General features: G+C 41.2%; 1 protein-coding gene across 3 annotated transcripts in view; it reads right to left on the bottom strand.

Moving 5' to 3' along the window:
- The window catches only part of gpc5c (glypican 5c), a 183233-nt gene that overhangs the window by 144715 nt on the left and 20498 nt on the right, over positions 1 to 18020 (bottom strand). For all 3 annotated transcript variants that reach the window (XR_015097391.1, XM_086098478.1, XM_086098492.1), the window contains exon 2: positions 15803 to 15964. Coding sequence is in view for 2 of the 3 variants with exons in the window: in XM_086098478.1 (XP_085954604.1) it covers positions 15803 to 15964 (162 nt within the window). In the remaining variant the exon portion in view is untranslated. The remainder of the gene's footprint in view (positions 1 to 15802; positions 15965 to 18020) is intronic.

Raw genomic sequence — 18020 nt, 5'->3', positions numbered from 1 at the left:
AGCATTTCAACAGTAATTGTTCACTGATTTCTGTAGTCCTGATTTCACTGATTATCCAAAGTAAGGTATTTGTAAACCTATTTTTCACTTTGGGAAACAATTACCAAATTGATAACATAGTACAACAGCAAACACCCCCTCCCTTTAAAAAAAAATACGAAGTACGAAATAAACACCAATCACTGGTTAATAAACAGTAATCAGGGAAAAAATGCAAAAAAATGCATTTTGTAATGCACTTAAATGCAAAATAAAAATGTATCCGATTAGTCGATTAATCAATTGAATAATCGATAGATGAATCGATTCTACAAATATTCGATAATGACAGCACTAAAGACGTGTGTCAAGACCACAGACTTACATATGAATGGGCTAACAATGCAGCTCACTCGCCGTCAAGAGCAGTGAAGCCACCGGCGGCCATCTTGCCACTCACGACAGCCTCCTAACATTGATTTCTCTGCATCGTTTTCATGTTATTTTCTGTCTCTACGGCGAAAATTCCACCGATTAGACTGGGAGAAGCACGACATGCACATTGCATTAGTAAGAACGCAATTACACAATGTGAGGCGCGCATGTTTAGAAGGTCGGCCATATTTGTTCGTCAACTACGTACGTTAGACGTAACTTCCGCTTTTCACTGATTGGTTCCGATAAAGGAGAAATTTTGGTTTTATGTATTATTACTATTAATTATTATTATTATTACAGAACTCTGCTAAGTGTGAAATCTGGGCCTGCTAAGTTGAACACAAAGCTATTGTAAAAATGGCAACAGTTGGATAAATGTGTTTTGTAACTTCTGCTATCTGGTGGTACAGCATTTAATTTCTCTGCCTGTCACTAAATGCCGCTGGCATAGATAGATAGACAAACAAGATCCATTTGTTGTAGCAAATAAATAAATGCCCGAACAATTAAGTTCAACTCATTTCATCACCGACACTCAGTAGTTGGGAATCATTCATTGGCATGTAAATGTAGTTAATATCAACAGTTAAAGTGATGTCATTCTTAAATCGCATCGCAAAGCTTTAGTAGCAATCAAGCTCAAAGGTCGCCAGTCGTCTCTTTGGCGTCAGGAGACTTAGGACATAAAGTAAGGAAAGGTCATCAGTCGTCTCTCTTGGGCGCCGAGAGCTTTCGGACATAAAGCAAGGAAACAAAAGACCTGAATCTCAAGACAAAATACTGTCGCCACCAAAAATATTGGAACGACAAGGTCAGTTCCTTGGTTTTTGTTGCGTACTGAAGACATTTGGGTTTTACATCTAAATTTGTGAAACAAATCAGGACACAGCGCCTTTTTTTAAGCCACCCACTTTTCAAGTGAGCAAAAGTATTGGAACAGCCTTCACTGAATAAACTTAAAGTCAATAACATTTAGTGTTTGGTGGCACAGCATCAAGCCTGCAACGCATTGACTTCGCCTGACTGTTGCCTTTTTTCATTTGAAATGCTTTTCCTGCCTCTTTCCGTTCTTGTTGAATTTTTATTGGGTTCGGTTCTGCCGATTGACTTGGCCAAACTAGGACTTTCCACTTTTTGCACCAGATGAAGTCCTTTGTCAGATGTAGATGCAAATACAACGAAATAAAAGGTGTATTGCTATTTGACATTGACATCAGAGGTGGCAAATCCAGGTCCAGAAAGTAAAAACCCTGCCACAGTTTGGCTTTCGCCCCAGTTGCTAGCTAGCTAGCTCCGTAGCAGGTAAACGAGCACCCGGGGAGCTAGCTAGCTAACACCTGGGGCTAAAGCCAAACTGTGGCAGGCTTTTTACTTTCTGGACCTGGATTCTTTCATCAGACATAATTGCAACAATAAAAATTCAAGTGATGTGTTTTTGCTTGGACAAAGCAAAAATAACCTCTGAAAGGTTGAAACGGAAATAATTGCGAACCTTTAGATGTCATTACAATTCCTTAAAGGCATTCAACTGACACTCCTTGTAAATGCATGATTTCAGTGCAGCTTTAAATGAACTTAAGAGCTACAGGCTGGAGAAAAGGACAAAACATCCATCCAAGCCTAAGATTTATGACGATAGATTCCATGCAAAATCAAAACAGCTGCCAGTGGTTTATCATTCTACCAAGTGAGTCATTACAGCATGAATCCAATCGATGGGCTGCATTTTCTCCCAAAACAGAAAAAAAAAAAAAAACGATTGATGAACACGTTGGGATAAACAGAGGGTTGTTAAGGTGAATTTTGACTCCAGATAACACCGAGGCAGAAGGGAAATATTCCGACTGGCAGAAGATGAACGCAAAGCAGACACCCAAAAGGACGAGTTTGAAATGGCTCCAAGATGACGGCGGATAATGAAGAATGTTCAAATGTTCTAAGCAGGTGTGGCTCCTGTTTTCATTGTTCGGCTTCATCACGGAACTCGGTCACAAAAGGTCAATTATAGGTGGCTGGGCCACACAAAAGATAAAGAAAAGAAAACTGAATCTAATGAGGGTGTTTTAATTAAAACTATGTACTAATCCTTGTTTTTGAAACGGAAAAATGCAATTATATCGAAACTACAGAAATCGATTTCTGGAGAAATTGCGTGTGAAGGCTGAGAGGTTGAATGAAAAAAATGTGTCGAATGATATTGAAATGACATCCAATGACTTGGAATGATCAGAACTTGCCAAAGTTGGAATTATTTGAATGAGTCCAAAATGTATAAATTACAGGAGAAAAACAAAAAAACAAAAAAATCTTTGGTTTTAATTTTGAAATAGTGGTAGCTATAACCCGAACAGTTGACAGTTGGAACAGTTTGAAACGTCAAGCAATTTTGAAATTACTGGAGAAATACAACAAAAACGTACGTTTTTTGCTGTTCTTTGAAATTTGAAAAACAAATTGCAGTTGGGATTATCTGAACTGTTTAAAGTTCAAAATTAAAAAATGTAGAAATTACAGGAGAAAAAAAAAACAATTTAAATTGAAAAAAATATATCGGAAGTGAAAAGCTTAATAGTTTAAATTTGTTGGAATATTTTGAATGGGTAAAAAAAAGAGAAATCAGAGAAGAAAAAAGCAACTTTGGCTTTTATTTTGAAATTAATAAAATACATAAAAGTTAGGACAAAGTGCACACTTTTAAGTTAGTTGGAATCGGTCAAAAATGTAGAAATTACAGGTGTTTCTCCTGTAATTTCTACATTTAAAAGAACATTTTGGCTTTTACATTGAAATTTTGAAAACAAAATAATAAGCACCGGTAGGAATAAGATAAACAGTTTGAATTTGGAACCGTTTGAATGCGTAAAAAGATGTAGAATTTAGAAGAGAAAAACTAAGAACATTTCTTATTTCTAAATTTTTTAAGCTTTTATTTTTCAATTTTGAAAAAAGTTGTGGTAGTGTTAGGCTGAACAGCTTAAATTTGGAACTGTTTCAAAAACCCAAAAGTAGAAATTACATGAAAAAAAAATGTTTTTACTGTGAAGATTTGAAAAAAAAAATAGCGCTAGGGATAAACTGAACAGTTTAAAGTTTGAACCGGTAAAAAAAAGAAGAAGATGAAATTAGAGGGGAAAGGCAAAGAAAACTTCATTTTCGGCTTTCATTTAAAACATTTTGAAAAATAAATTATAGTAAGTTGAACAGTTTAAAGTTGGAAGGGTTTGACTTTGAATTGGTCAAAAAATGTAAAAATTACAGGACAATAAAGTTAATAAAATTGGCTTTTATTTTGAAAAAAAAAAGTGGTAGCAATAAGCTGAACGCTAAAGTTGGAACGGTTTAAATCAGCCCCCCAAAAAAATTTAGAAATTGGAGGAGAAAAAAAATGTGGCTTTTATTTTGAAATTTAGAAGAACAATTCAAAACAATAAGTGGCACAACAATGTTGCGCAATCATGATCACTCATACCGCACACAAACAGAAAGAAACAAATGTCAATTCTGTTTTCTCCTCGTCTACCCTTCCCCTCCTGAATTGTACTTCCTCCTTTGGAACACAATGGCGGAATGACTGGAGGATAACTGAATAAAGCCCACCATGGGGACTCCTTAATGGAGCGCGAGGAGCCACGGAGGCGAGGAGGAAGACGGGGTGGGAGCCCAAAAGTGTCCGATATGGCCTGTAAAATGCAAAGTGAGTGGACTTGAATGGCTGTTGAAAGAGCGAGTGAGTGACTGAAGCGATGGATGGAAATCAGCCAAGTTTGGACTGAAAAGACAGCATGAGTTCCTCCACAGATACAAGCTCCTCATTCCCTTCCGCTTGCCAGAACTCATCGGATTCTCCTACCGAGACCTCAATTTGTTCAAGTCCAACATCAGTTCTCACAAGTTTTTGGCTTCTTTCACACACACGAGTAAAGTTGCCGTCCAACCAGAAGGGAACGATTATGTAGTCACACACGCAAAACTACTGCATATCTCCCATATTAACAAATGAGCCTCCTCCTCCTGTGCCAGACAGAACACAAAGGGTGGGGGTGGGGGTTTGGGGGGGATTCGGCAAGCAGAGATCCGGTAATGTTCGACTCTCTTGGAGAGAGATGTGACCCCAATCGAAGACTAATAAACACCGCGGACCTCAAACTTGCGGTCTTGATGTGATAATTGTACGATTTTTCCAAGCTTTGTTTACGTCAATTATGTGTCCGTAAGACAAAGGTGGCAAATCCAGGTCCAGAAAGTAGAATGCCTGCCACAGTTTGGCCTTAGCCCCTGGTGCTAGCTAGCTAGCTCCATTGGTGCTTGTTTACCTGCTGCCACAGTTTGGCTTTAGCCCCATGTGCTAGCTAGCTCCATTGATGCACATTTACCTGCTCGAGAGCTAGCTAGCTAGCTAGAAACCCTGCCACAGTATATATATTTTTTCTTTCTTTATTAATTCACACTTCAACATCCACTTCAAACTGAGCACATAAACGGTGCTGTCAAGACACAAGAAAAAGAAAACACTCAAAAAAAAAAAACTAAAAACCAAAAGGTCTAATAGGACAATAAAGTTTTTAAATACCGACAAGGCTTGCTTCGTCTTCACCCTCCTCAATGTCCTTCCAAACCCTTCAATATCCTTACAATAAATCAAAAACAAAGGTCGACATTTAATAAATCTACATTTGTGAATAAATTGTTTTGCCATTATCATCAAAGTATTGATCATCATTTCCCTTTTTCTGTCTTGTGTTACAATCCCAAACTTAAAATTCTTGAAATCCAGTGAATCATTGTCCTCCAAAATCCAGCTCTGATATGCTTCCCAAAATGTCTTGGTGTACAACACATTCAAAAAACAAATGTTCCAAAGTCTCTTTATCACATCCACAAAAAGCACAGCAGATTTGTTCTACCTTAAACCTCCGTTTCATAAAGTCCCCACGAGGATAAACATCACTCATCACCTTAAAATGTGTTTCTTTAGCCTTCGGTGATATGGGTAGAGTAAAGTACCGGGTTCTAATTCTAAAACTCATTTTTTGAGTATATTCTTTTAACAAAAACCCTGCCACAGTTTGGTTTTAGCCCCAGGTGCTAGCTAGCTAGCTAGCTTCATTGGTGCTCATTTACCTGCTAGCTAACTAGCATCAGGCGCTAAAGCCTAAACTGTGGCAGGGTTTTTTTTACTTTCTGGACCTGGATTTGCCACCTCTGCCGTAAGAACGATGCGTAAGAAGATCCTTCCCTTGTTCCTTCCAGTTTGAATTGATTTTAGGAATGTCTGCAGAGAGTCTGGTCGACGCAGACCTCTCATTAATCGAGGCGCTTGAAAGCGGGATGATGCTGGCGGAGGAGCCGAAGAAGGATGAAAGGGACTATAAAAACGATGAGATATTTGCGGGGAGGAAGATGGCTGAAGATTGACGCCTTTATGGTTTCATTGTGTTGCGTGCATGCTTGGCAGGCAAGGAAGAAAGCTGTTGGCGTGGCGCCCACTCTTGTTAAGAAACCCGTGCAGACTGAGCAGGCAGCGCTCCGTAACGCCCAGATAGACAAAGAGGCATCGCAAAGAACTCTGCCTATAAAAGGCAAGTAGCTGGACTGGGTTGTTAAGTTGAAATAAATCCTGATACTTTGTATCCCGATAGATTATCGATAACGCCGACGCAAGTATCGCGATATTTGTAGGTAATATAAAGCCACTAGAACGGCTCCGTTGTTCATTACTTATTGAGCAATTACTTGGTAAGGCCGCTAGGGGGAGCCCCTCATAAGAGTGGCGGGGAAATGTATGCAAGTCTTCAGGCGAAGAAGACTCATGAGCTTTTATTTGAGTAACATTTATTATCTGTCCAGCAACGGACTCAGTTTTGCATACGTAACATCAAAAAAATATATATATGGTTCGACTTTTTGAAGCAGACAATTTCTGAGGAATATTAATATTGATTTAATTGGATTTAATATTTAAGTAATTTTATTTATTTACTTTTGCAATGTTACACAAAAAATGGTTTTAAAAAAATACACTAAAGACACCAGTTTTAATATTTAGTTTCAGTGATGGTATCAAAAAAAAACTATTTTCTCATTGAAAAAAAAAACATAAATTTATGTCTTGAGTAGTTTTATCGTAGATTAGCGGGGATTTTTTACCTGACCAATATATCGATATTCGCGGTATCGTCATATCGTGAGATAATCGTTATCGTGCGCCTTGTGTCGCATATCGTATTGTGAGGTAACCAGAGGTTCCCGCTCCTAATTATGATTTGATATTCTTTGAGCTTTGCCTCGAGATGCAGCCTGTGAGAGTGTGTTTTATTTACTATAAAGTTTGGCAAAGCGACAGTGATTTTAGGTATAAAAGCCACACGCAAATAAATCAATTTAGCGTCACGGCTCTGATTCCAATTTTGTCTGTGTAGTTTGTTTCTCTGCCCTCTCTCGGGCCTCCTTTTGCGGGGGGTTGTCACACGTCTATATTAGGTGAGAGAGGCAGATGAAAAGCCGAGGTCATTAGCGACGCTTGGCGTGTGACTTTATGACTCCACAAGTCTTTTAAGCTTCGCCCCGGCTCCGCCCCCCTCCTCGACGTTATCCCTCCCCCACTTTTCCCTCAGCAGGCCGGCCGGAACCCTGCAAACTCATCCTGTTGTGATGTGTCATGTCTACTCAGGAGACCGCGGAGGCGTAGCTACAACACAAACACGATTGGGACACTCGCACATTTCAGCCTGAGATACGCAATGTGCTCGTTCCTCTATTAGGTCCATAAACACTTTTCCTCTCCGCCCTGAGTGATTAAATGAGACGTGTAGGGATGGATTCCGGATATCCTCCCTAATTTGAGCATGAGCTCATGGTGCGGCGCGATGTCCTCCTGTGTCCAAGCATCAGCCTCTAGAGCAATACCTCTGCCGGTCAAAACATCTGCAAAGAAAAATACATGCAGACATTGACAGAGAGCGAGATGGTGGGAAATGATGGTGGGACAAGAGGGACACGAAAATTATATCGCAAAAAAAAAAAGAAGCTTGAGAACTTCCAGGCAAATGGTCCAGATAGTGTTGTGTTTGCTAATGCTAACTTTCACGCGCCTTTTCCAATCACGTACACCAGCCGATTTTAACCATTCAACTAACGAACCAGTTGGTGACTTGCTGCATTATGTCATGTGACACAATGGACGGTCATCACTGCCAAACACAAAACCACCAGAATTTCTACAATAGTTGATTTCTCCAGGCAGATAGTCCATATAGCGTTGTGTTCGCTAATGCTAACTTTCACGCCTTTTCCAATCACGTACACCAGCCGATTTAAACCATACAACCAACGAACCAGCTTGTGACACAATGGATGCTCATCACTGCCAAAAACAAAGGTACCAGAATTTCTACAATAATTGATTTCTCCAGGCAAATATTCCAGATAGCGTTGTGTTTGCTAATGCTAACTTTCATGCCTTTTCCAATCACGTACACCAGCTGATTTTAACCATTCATCGAACGAACCAGCTTGATGCTGCATTCCCACCAAAACCGGGGGGAGGCGTTTCGGCGGCGCGTTTGCATTGTAGTCAATGTACTTCGCGCGGACCGAGACGAAAGTGCGTGGGACAGCGCGGAGGACGCGTTTTCCTACCTATTCCAAACTCTAGAAAGCCTAGTTAAAAAAAAAAAAACGGAATACCTGTAGAAAGACTGTAGTAAGAAGAGCTGATCACAATTGGTCTCATCTAAAGCCATTTGGCAACTTGTTTGTGTAACAATTGAGACAGTACTATCAATATCTGCAAAGACCTGACATGATAGCAAAAAACTGTGTTGGATTTCGCACCCAAAAATGTGTTGAAAACAAAAATTGTTTTCCCCGCTGCTTATCTTCACCCCAAACCTTTACCACAAGTCGGAAGCACAGAATTGTCCACATCTTTGGACAGAAAGATGAAGGAATAAGATTCCAAGGGGATTGGAAGAGTCCCCGTTCAATTAATCGAGTGACAGAGATCTACATTCAAATTTCGTCCACGTCGTTAACACCAGTCTTCTGTGGTGTGTCAGATTTAGAGGGCATATTTATCTTCAATTGACAGGGACTGTGCCAATGTTTTTGTAAGAGATAAAAAAAGCCATATTTCACTCTTGAAAAAGTTTTTCTCTCCACAACGAGGCACTCTAAAGCAAGCACACCTGCTGACTAAAGAAAGGATGCTAATATTACTGCAGATCACCATTAATAAGTCGAAGGCGCTTAAGTTCTTCTGTAGTGGGGCAGTTGTGACTTGTGTGTTTTAACAATGGCCAAAAAGTAAGAAAATCGAAATGGATAAAAACAGTTTCATGCTGTAGTTCTTGGTCTTTGCGCATGTTTTCAACAGTTATCTTCAGTAATGTATTTAGAAGCAAATCTGATTTATTTATACACGGTCTTTAAGCGCATTTTTCGACAATGACTTCTATTGCATTTTGACCATTGACTCGAGTGAATATGAAAGACTGAGAAACTTAAAACCGGCTAGAGGACTTGGACGGACAGAAGGATGGAAAAATGTATACTTTATTCATCCTGAGGGAATCCCACAGTGTCATATTTTACCACCATGTACACTTGCTGCATATACGACAGTAGCGCCATAGTCCTCACTTTCCACATTATGTTTACTGACAAATAGTCCTGTATATATAGGACGGATGCCTTGGGCTCTCCCCGGAGGAAATAGACGAAGTGGCTGGGTTAGAGCGCAGTCTGGGTTTCCCTGCTTATGCTACTGCCCCGCGACCCGGTTCCGGATAAGCAGTAGTAAATGGATGGATAGGATGGACTACGAGAGGGATTTTTATGGCACTAAAAATGATTAAGTGGTCAGAAAAAAAAAAAAACCTTCTGAGTCTAAGCAGTCTACCAACAAAAATATCTGTTCTAAGTAAATATTAATACTACACGAAAGCAATGGTGTTTTGGTATTTAACAGAAATGTAACTTCAACCAACTAATGACCTGCATGGTCTTAAAAAGAGCATTCGTGGCCCTGAGGTTGAGCTTCAACCTTTTCAAGAGACTATAGGGACGTCCTTATCCTTACATTTGCACTTCTCATTCTGAAGTATCCCTGCGGCGAAGGAGTTGTTGCTTCACTAACTTTTCAGTCTTTTGCACTCTTGCCAGCAATGTCTCCCAGGACACACAGTCTGGAGAGTTCCTGGCTGATGAGACAAGGATCAGCTAATTATGTCGCCTCAGTGAGAAAATGCACCGTCCTTGCCATGGTGTCTCGCACGCACGCACGCACGCACGCACTCTCACTCTCTCTCACTCTCTCTCTCTCTCTCTCTCTCTCTCTCTCTCTCTCTCTCTCTCTCTCTCTCTCTCTCTCTCTCTCTCTCTCTCTCTCTCTCTCTCTCTCTCTCTCTCTCTCTCTCTCTCTCTCTCTCTCTCTCTCTGTCGCGTTTCCTCTTGTGAACTCCACTGAAGGGCACCTATAGTTATAAATGTGACACACTTTCATTGATAATTGAATACAAGAAGTATTAGGAAAGCCAAAGGAAAACACATGCAGAGTTCATCCTATGAAACTGGTCACCAAATAACGGGAGTTGCTTGTCGAAAGTTTGTTCACGATCGATGGCCCATCCGGTCTAAACGTTTTGGTTGACCACGGAATTGTATGAGCTCCAAGGTGTGACCAAATGTGAACCAGAGCACGTATACAACGATAATGCAACAGAATTGAAGAAGCAAAATATTTCCCATCCATGACATTAGTGAAGAGAATTGCTTAATGGTGCCGACTCAAGAACGATTAGCGGAATGTAAGTTCAAAAATTCTTCATTAATTCTGAAAAAGACAAAATAATATACAGGTATTTTTTTGCCGCCCATTTTTAGATAATTTAGTACTTTTTTTGTTGTCAGTTCACAATTTTAGCAATGGGGTAGATGCCATGACTTCCGAAGTTATCAAAACATGATCTTATGGGGTATATGCCACGGAGGAGGCGGGACTTCTGACTGCCGGGTTTCACACATCAGCGCGGTTTTCCATCCACTGCTTTCCGCGTTCCAACACTCGCCCCCCCAACCCCTCGCTCCCGCCCGTCGGCGTCTCAGCTCTCTGAAATGCTTCGGACAACTAACGGACACTACACACTCGCACCTGTCGATGGAAACGCGCAACCGAGGGGCATAAAGGCGGAAGCGCAAGTACTGGGACGTGGCCCACACGTCGCGAACCGGAACCGGAAAAAAAGCTGATGTGTGAAAACCCGGAAGTCCGAAGTCCCGCCTCCTCCGTGGCATATAACACGGTTACATTTGTTACTCAGCCTGTGGCTCACATTTCAGAACAGATATGAGCACACACGTGCTAGTTATATACCCACAAAAATGTGCGTACAAAGATATTATAGTAGTCCAAATGACACAAAATGAATACTTAGGAATTTTAAACTGAGCGGTTCCTTAAATTGTGGCATCCAGGAAAGAAGCATTTTTAGGGTGTAAGTAAAATTAGCAAGCTAGCTAGCTAGTAGTAGAAAAGCAACAAGTGATTATAACTCACAACCGTGCCAGGTAACAGCTGATGCAAACGAAGCCGCTCAGTTCTTATGCAGGCAGAATTTTTGTTTTACGCCATATCGCCATACATGAGCGCAACTTATTTCTCAGTCTTTGCATGTTTTCAGCAATTATCTTCAAACATGTATCGTAGAATATCTCGATAGAAAGTTGCTACATCTGTCATTAACTGCTTCATTCATTCTATCATCGACTTTGAAGTAAACAATCTTCAAGCTGGGAAGCAGCAAAGCTAAAAGACATGGACAAAGTTCAAGACATCGGCAAATGTGAATACGAATCATGAAATCAACAAAGTCATGCCTTTAAGTAAACATGTCTGATGGATTTAGAGTGCGGCAAGTTTGGTCCAACACTGCACTAAACTCTGAACAGCAATGTTAGCACTGGCATGCTAGCACAACACTGCAATCTCTCAGCTGCTTCAACTAAAAGTTTTAAACCCAACATGAATATGTAACGCAGCTTTAACAAGTAAAGCAACACGTTTCAAGGAAAATGTGGCCAGGTTCGGTAAGATGATTGCGGGTCGAGACCGACGACACCGGGTTGACAAGGCAAATCCAATGATGGCAACTCTAAGCCTGCCTCGCTCAAACTTTGCTTTGTGGTTGACACCTTCCCTCCATCATCAGATCATGACGGTCAAGTCATTTCTTCTCCTGAAGAGTGGATTAGGAAGGTGTGTTTGTTTACTCGGAGGGGAGAGAGGAGACCAGAGGGGCTAGCCTGGGCGTATCTGTGTGTGTGTGTGTGTGTGTGTGTGTTTCAGGAAAGTTGAAAAGGATAAAAAAGCATGTGGTTATTGTTATAGTGGATTTAAAGGGGGGGGAGTTGTAACATAAAGAGATGGAACCACCCGACAGGCATTTGTGGTGAGCTGATCCCCGGATTCTTGTGTTCTGTGTGTGGTTGAGCAACATGAAACTTGATTTGAACATATTAATACACTATCTGAATATACTGGCGGGGGAACAAAAGTCCCGTAGCATTTACAAATGTGGCGTATGTTTGTAGGGTCATGACATGACCAACTCCCACTCAAGACAAAGCACAGTAGGGCCTTTCGCACTGTCCAAACAAGGGCAGGCCAATGAAAACACAAATTTGCAGACATTTCTCATCTAATGGGTACTTCTTTCAAGACAGTCGGACTTGGAACAAATAGAAATTGCATTAAATTAATGCTGTGGTAATAATAATGATAATAAAAAGAAAGTTAGGACAATAAAACGTTTCCACTATAAAATATGAGGTATCATAAAACATGTAACATGTCATATTACTTGTGACAATATTAGGGTGACGAGACTTCCCGTTTAAATGGGACACCATTTAACCACATTGCACAGTAGAACTACATTTCCCATGATTCTTAGGCCCCGTCCACACGAAAGCCAGTTTCAATGTATCCTCACAAGTTCCTTACCGTTTAGGCCGTTTGTGCACACGACGGCGCGGTTTTCGGAGCTTGAAACCGATCACTTTTGATCCGAAGAGTGGAAATATTTTTCAAAACGCGCCCCGTACGCGTCCGTCTGGACACCATATGCAGGATACTCCTCCAGTGATGACGTAATGGCCGCAGCTCGATGACGACGCCTTGTCGCAGTTTGATGACGTATGCGGCAATTCTCGCAAGATTCTGTGCGCGAACCGTCATGCTGTCAACAACAATGGCGGACAGCCATGGGATAGCTTGCTTACACTTTTGCAGCAAAACAATTTTGCTTCTTTATTCCCACGTTCAACAAGCGGTGTTGTACTTGAATCACCCGCCATTGTCACTTCTCCCGTGTTCGTCTTTTCCATGTTGTTTTTCGATACATGCAAAGCCATGTTTTGTTCCGTAGATTGCAATAAAGTTAGAAAAAAAAAGTGTTTGTCTTCTTCGCTGATTCTTCTTCTACTCTACCGTTAACTCCCTGTGGCTGCGCTACAGCGCCACTCCAGACTTGGCATATACATTACAGCCGTTAAACGCCCTCAGCGTCTTCTTTCGGACACACGCAAGTCTTGTAATGCTTCCCGTGTGTACGAGATTTGTTTGACGGGGCCTTAGATGCGAAAGCACATATGACCTATCGGTGGCATTTTTGCCATGACGACAGAAAAAAAAAAGTGAAAATGCCACACATAAATGAATGTATTCAAGCTATGAGTACAGAGAAAGTTGCAACATAAGATGGCCGCCAAGCCACGACTGGTGGCTTCGCGTCTCCCGACGGCGAGCAAGCGGCATTGACGGTCCGTTCATATGTAAGTCTGTGCTGCTACATGAGTCCATCTTGCTTCAGATTAGATGCGGAATTTTAAAGTAAATAGGAAGGAATTAACAGTTAAATTCCCTTTTAATTGGTTTGTCGTATGAATCGCTATGACAACTGTGTGATTGACATTCACATGGCAAAATACGGGACGTTGCGATGGGACCTGCGTAATAGCGGGACAAAACGATGGGTTTAACGAAATCCATCAGGACCCGGAACCCAAGGCTCAAAATCAGGACTACCCTGGCCAAAATGGGACGTCTGGTCACCCTAACCAAGATAGCATTTAGTAGTGATGGCAAAATGAAGCTTCATGAAGCACTTGTGATATTTTTTAACTCCCCTAGATGGTGCTCTTGGTTTAAATATGAAGGCTAGTGCAAAGGAAATTGATTACATTTCCACTGCATCTTTCAACCAAGAGTGCCATCTAGAGGAGTCAAAAAATATCACAAGTGCTTCATGAAGCTTCATTTTGCCATCACTAGCATTTAGCATATAGCTAAAGTAATGACACAACCACCGCCCACCAAATTGACTAGCAATTAAATTTATTATAAATAGTTCCTGGAGAGAATTTCGTGTATATTTGATTGTCAGCGAAATTGTAGTCTTGTCCTGTTGATTAATTTAGAAAATCTGGTCACCCGAGAGTTGACTAAGTAAGTAAGTTTGCTTAAACTTATTGCATTTTTTTTGCCAAAAAGTAGGGATAAGGCTACCAATACATGAGCAAAAATAGAAGGAATTGGTTCGGTCATGATGCCTTTAGTGGAGGGCAGCTGAGAGGATTCACATGTGACACGGACTTACAAACATTTGTACTCGGCAGGTACGTTTATCACCTCTTTGATTTTTCATTCAGCGTACATTCTAAAAATATACCACTTTAAACCAATAACATTTAGTTTGTTATGTGTAAGTCACCAATGCTACCAATGTAGCAGCTGTGGCTATTTGTTCATAATGCTAATGCTACCTTAGTATTGCTAGCGCTGCTGTCGTGTTGATATGCGTTCTAAATGGCCACGCTTGAGCATCATGCGTTAAAGAGGTCAGCGACTCAGCACGGGTATTCGTGAGATGAGGCTCGATTCAATTCTTGCTAGCATGTTTTGCATTGCTAACTCCCCCTTTTTTTTTTTTACGAGGCTTGACATAAAGATGGAGCTCAGAGGCAGGTGGCCTTTATGAGCATCTTGTGGCTTTTTTTTTTCTTTCAATTTGCAAACAAACGTATTACCTCGTAGGAACGGCGCTTTCCTGATGGTATATTGCGCAACAATCACATTGACACTAACAGAGCAACACCCTAAAAGTTCATCAGCCAAAATCACATTGTAGTTACTGTATTTTCACATGTACACAAGCCACTTGCTACATTCCACCCAAAGCACACATAGACGGTCCTTAGAAGGCTTTGCACTTGAACGACTTGTGATGTCATCTTTTTTCAGCCCCATTATACCCGCCCCCCCCCCCCCCCCCCCGCCCCCCGCCGGTATCTGTTGATATCACATTGTTATTTTTCCATCTCGGCCTTTATGGGCCGTGCGGAGCACTCGATCTTCATTCGGCCAGACGGGCTCAGACATGAGGTAAGACGTGAAGGAGCTTAATGATGATGAAAAGGGCAAATACCAGAAACACGTTCAGAAATGTGCGCTTGCATTAGTGCAGTGTAACTGAGGAGAGGCCCAACGCCAGCCCCGTGTGACCTTTTAGAGAACATGTTTGACGGTTGCTGTAATTCCAACAAAGCGAAAAGTATTCATTTCCGTGACAGCGGCGTTCGTTTTGACAAATTCCATTCTCTTTTTTTTCCCGTATTTGAGAGAAGATCGGTGGCGTGTGTCTCATTCATTATGGGGTCAAACATGGCCTATGTCTAAGCAGCCTATTGTCTTCTGAGAGTAATTGCAAGCTTCCGATAATAATATAACTACAAACGCAGAACACAAAAACATCCCACTTATCTCTCCAACACTGTGGGATTGTGCTGCTGCTTTTAGGGAGGAAATGTTCAAATTTAGACAGCACTGCTATAGCGCTGTGGTCAGCCGGGCCCTGGAGGATTTGTTTCCGGAAAGAAGAAAATGTTTGTAAGGACGTGCACAGTGACCAAGTTTGAAGTATCACTCTTGAATATTTTATTTAGTACATTTCAATCTATAAATGTTGACGTTGCATCGTAAAGTCGATTCATCAGTTTGAACCCGATGGCCTGTATTGCATAATTGTGTCATATACTCTCAAAACTAAAATATTTCCCTTCCTCCCAACCATTTTTAGTAACACTTCAGCAAAAGGGAAAAAAACAAACAGGTAATACGTTAAGATTGAAAGACTTTGAATCAAGAAGCCAGCATTTGAGTAGAATATCAATCAAGCACTTAAAAGTAAGAACAGAATGTTCTGGATAAAAAAAAATCAGCAAAGGCTCACCAAACATTGTGTGCTCCAAAACCAAGTCCACTAAAATCCATCCAGGACTTCGCCACCCCCCCCCCCCCCCAAGCCGGATTTGCAGTCTTTGTACTTACCCTGGAAGGCATCCGAGTGGCCAGCGATGAGGTGCTTCAGCTCATAACTGTACAAGTAAATGTTGTGGAGGGTTTCTCGCTTCACTGCGAACTGGTAGCTTTCCTCCATCTTGCGGGTGCAGCACGATGGACCCTGGTGCTTGCAAACCAAGAGATCCACATCTGGGAGAGAAAAGCAGACATGGACATACTGTCATGCTCAATCGGTTCAGCAGTTTTCCAGTTTTCAGTGGCACATACTGTAAACAAATAATTGGGGGCTTTACTTTGGATGAAGGCTTGAATATTTGATTGATTCTGTCAGAAATTCCAGACTAGTTGCTGTAAGACTGCAAGGGAAGCTCAGCTTCCCCCCTAAATGCCCCTCCCCCTGAAAAAAACATGCACTGCTATGTGTACAATTTATGCGCTATAACATCGTCATCTTTTGTTCAGAATCAGCCACTCATCACAAATAACTGACACAACTTCCTTCTAATTCATGCCTACAATTCAACGCCATTTTTATTTATTTATTGACAATAGTTGGGTTTCCATCCACCCATTATTATTCAAATAATAATTATTCCAAAAAACTGAATGGAAATGCTAGAAATTTGAAAAAGGGCCCAAAATTCGCAAAAAAAAAAAAGTTTTTACGCTTAAGAGGGTGTAGATTTTGATCGGAAAAAGGAAAATGCGAATTTTGGCTATGGAAACAGTTTTTGCGAATAATCGCTGGCAAGACCGGATACACGTCTCACGTTTTGACCGGATATTACGTCACACGTACGTTTGTAGGTCCAAAGCAATGTCGGACGATAAAATAAGGTATGTTTGGGGGGGGGGAAGAAACAGAAATATTTTTGGAATAATTAAAGAAGCGAATATTAATGCTATTTTAGATGGAAAACAGCAAAGAAACGCTACGGTTGATCAAGAATTACAAAAGCAAAATCATACGACGTCATCGCATGGCGCAGTCGCCGTTACTGGTCGATCACATCTCTATGGTGTATACCGCCACCTACAGCGGCGGAGTTCCCTCTCAATATTGGCAAAAGAAGAACAGATGGAAACGGGCATAAGACACACGTCCGTTTTGACATTTTCAGTAAATTCGCTTAAAAATTTCAAAACACTTGGATGGAAACCTAACTACAGTCAGTAGCTGCTTTGTAGAGTTGTTTTTTTCACTGCGCAAAACTGGACCGTTATTGGATAAATGCTGGGATTTTCCCGCCGTCGGACGCTCAGACCCAGATATTCGGCTTCTGCGTGATGATTGGATGATCTGTCTGAAGCGTAAAAAAAAAAAAAAAAAATGAGCTTTCCGTCATTTGAGTGACCAGCAGCCACTACTGAGTTGCAAGTATCCATTTAGAAGCAGCTTGTGGATTTTTCCATACAATTTTCAATCATACTTAATTTTAGTATTTAGGTTGACTGACCTTTTCTAGAACTGAATTTTCCCGTTGGCATCAGTCAAGATCCCATAGGGTCTTGGGGATGTGGGGTCACAATAATAAGATGGCCGTTTCAAAAATTGGTACCAACTTTAAAAACAATTGCTTTGTTTCTAAAAAAAAAAATGTAAAAAGGTTCCACTGGCAAGGATAATGTTGGACTTGATCTAATGCAATAATAATAGGTTTGAAAAAGATCAGCTGATACTTGCCACTGCTAATAATAAACCTCTACGAACAGGAGTCCAAATCCTATGTAGTCCTGTTGCTTCCGGGGGACTACAGATTTATGTACATCTCATATGATTGTCCAGTGTGGAGCCTGAGTATGCGCGTGTTTGCATAGCGGCTCGGGTATGCACACAGATAAACAGCCCATAACTCTGCTGGGAGACACAAGGGGCACAATATGGGAGTGTGAGAAAGTAGACCAAGTATTCAACCGCGTTTCCTGCTATAAATACTATCTCCGCTGAATATATAAATATCGTCGGCTTATATTAACGCACTGTTGTTAAGCGCAATCACAATTTATACGGCGTGTCTCTTTTTTACGAAAACAAACAAGCGCGAGAGGCGCAAGCCGTAATCATCTTTGAAATGAGCCAGACGCGGGCCCGTTATAGCATCGTTCCCAACACAACCCACATGAAGGCGATGACCTAACGATGGTCCAATAAACAGCTCAATCAGACTATTACATCAGCTCGAAAACGAGGCCGCCCTGTCCTGCCAGCGTCACCTGCTTCATACCATTATAAACCCCAGCCATG

The sequence above is a fragment of the Leptonotus elevatus genome, chromosome 1, assembly GCF_054856555.1.
Source record: "Leptonotus elevatus isolate MCC_2025b chromosome 1, RoL_Lele_1.0, whole genome shotgun sequence".
Lineage (NCBI taxonomy): Eukaryota > Metazoa > Chordata > Actinopteri > Syngnathiformes > Syngnathidae > Leptonotus > Leptonotus elevatus.
The sequence above is the reverse complement of the archived record's forward strand: the minus strand, read 5'-3'. Positions and strand labels throughout refer to the sequence as shown.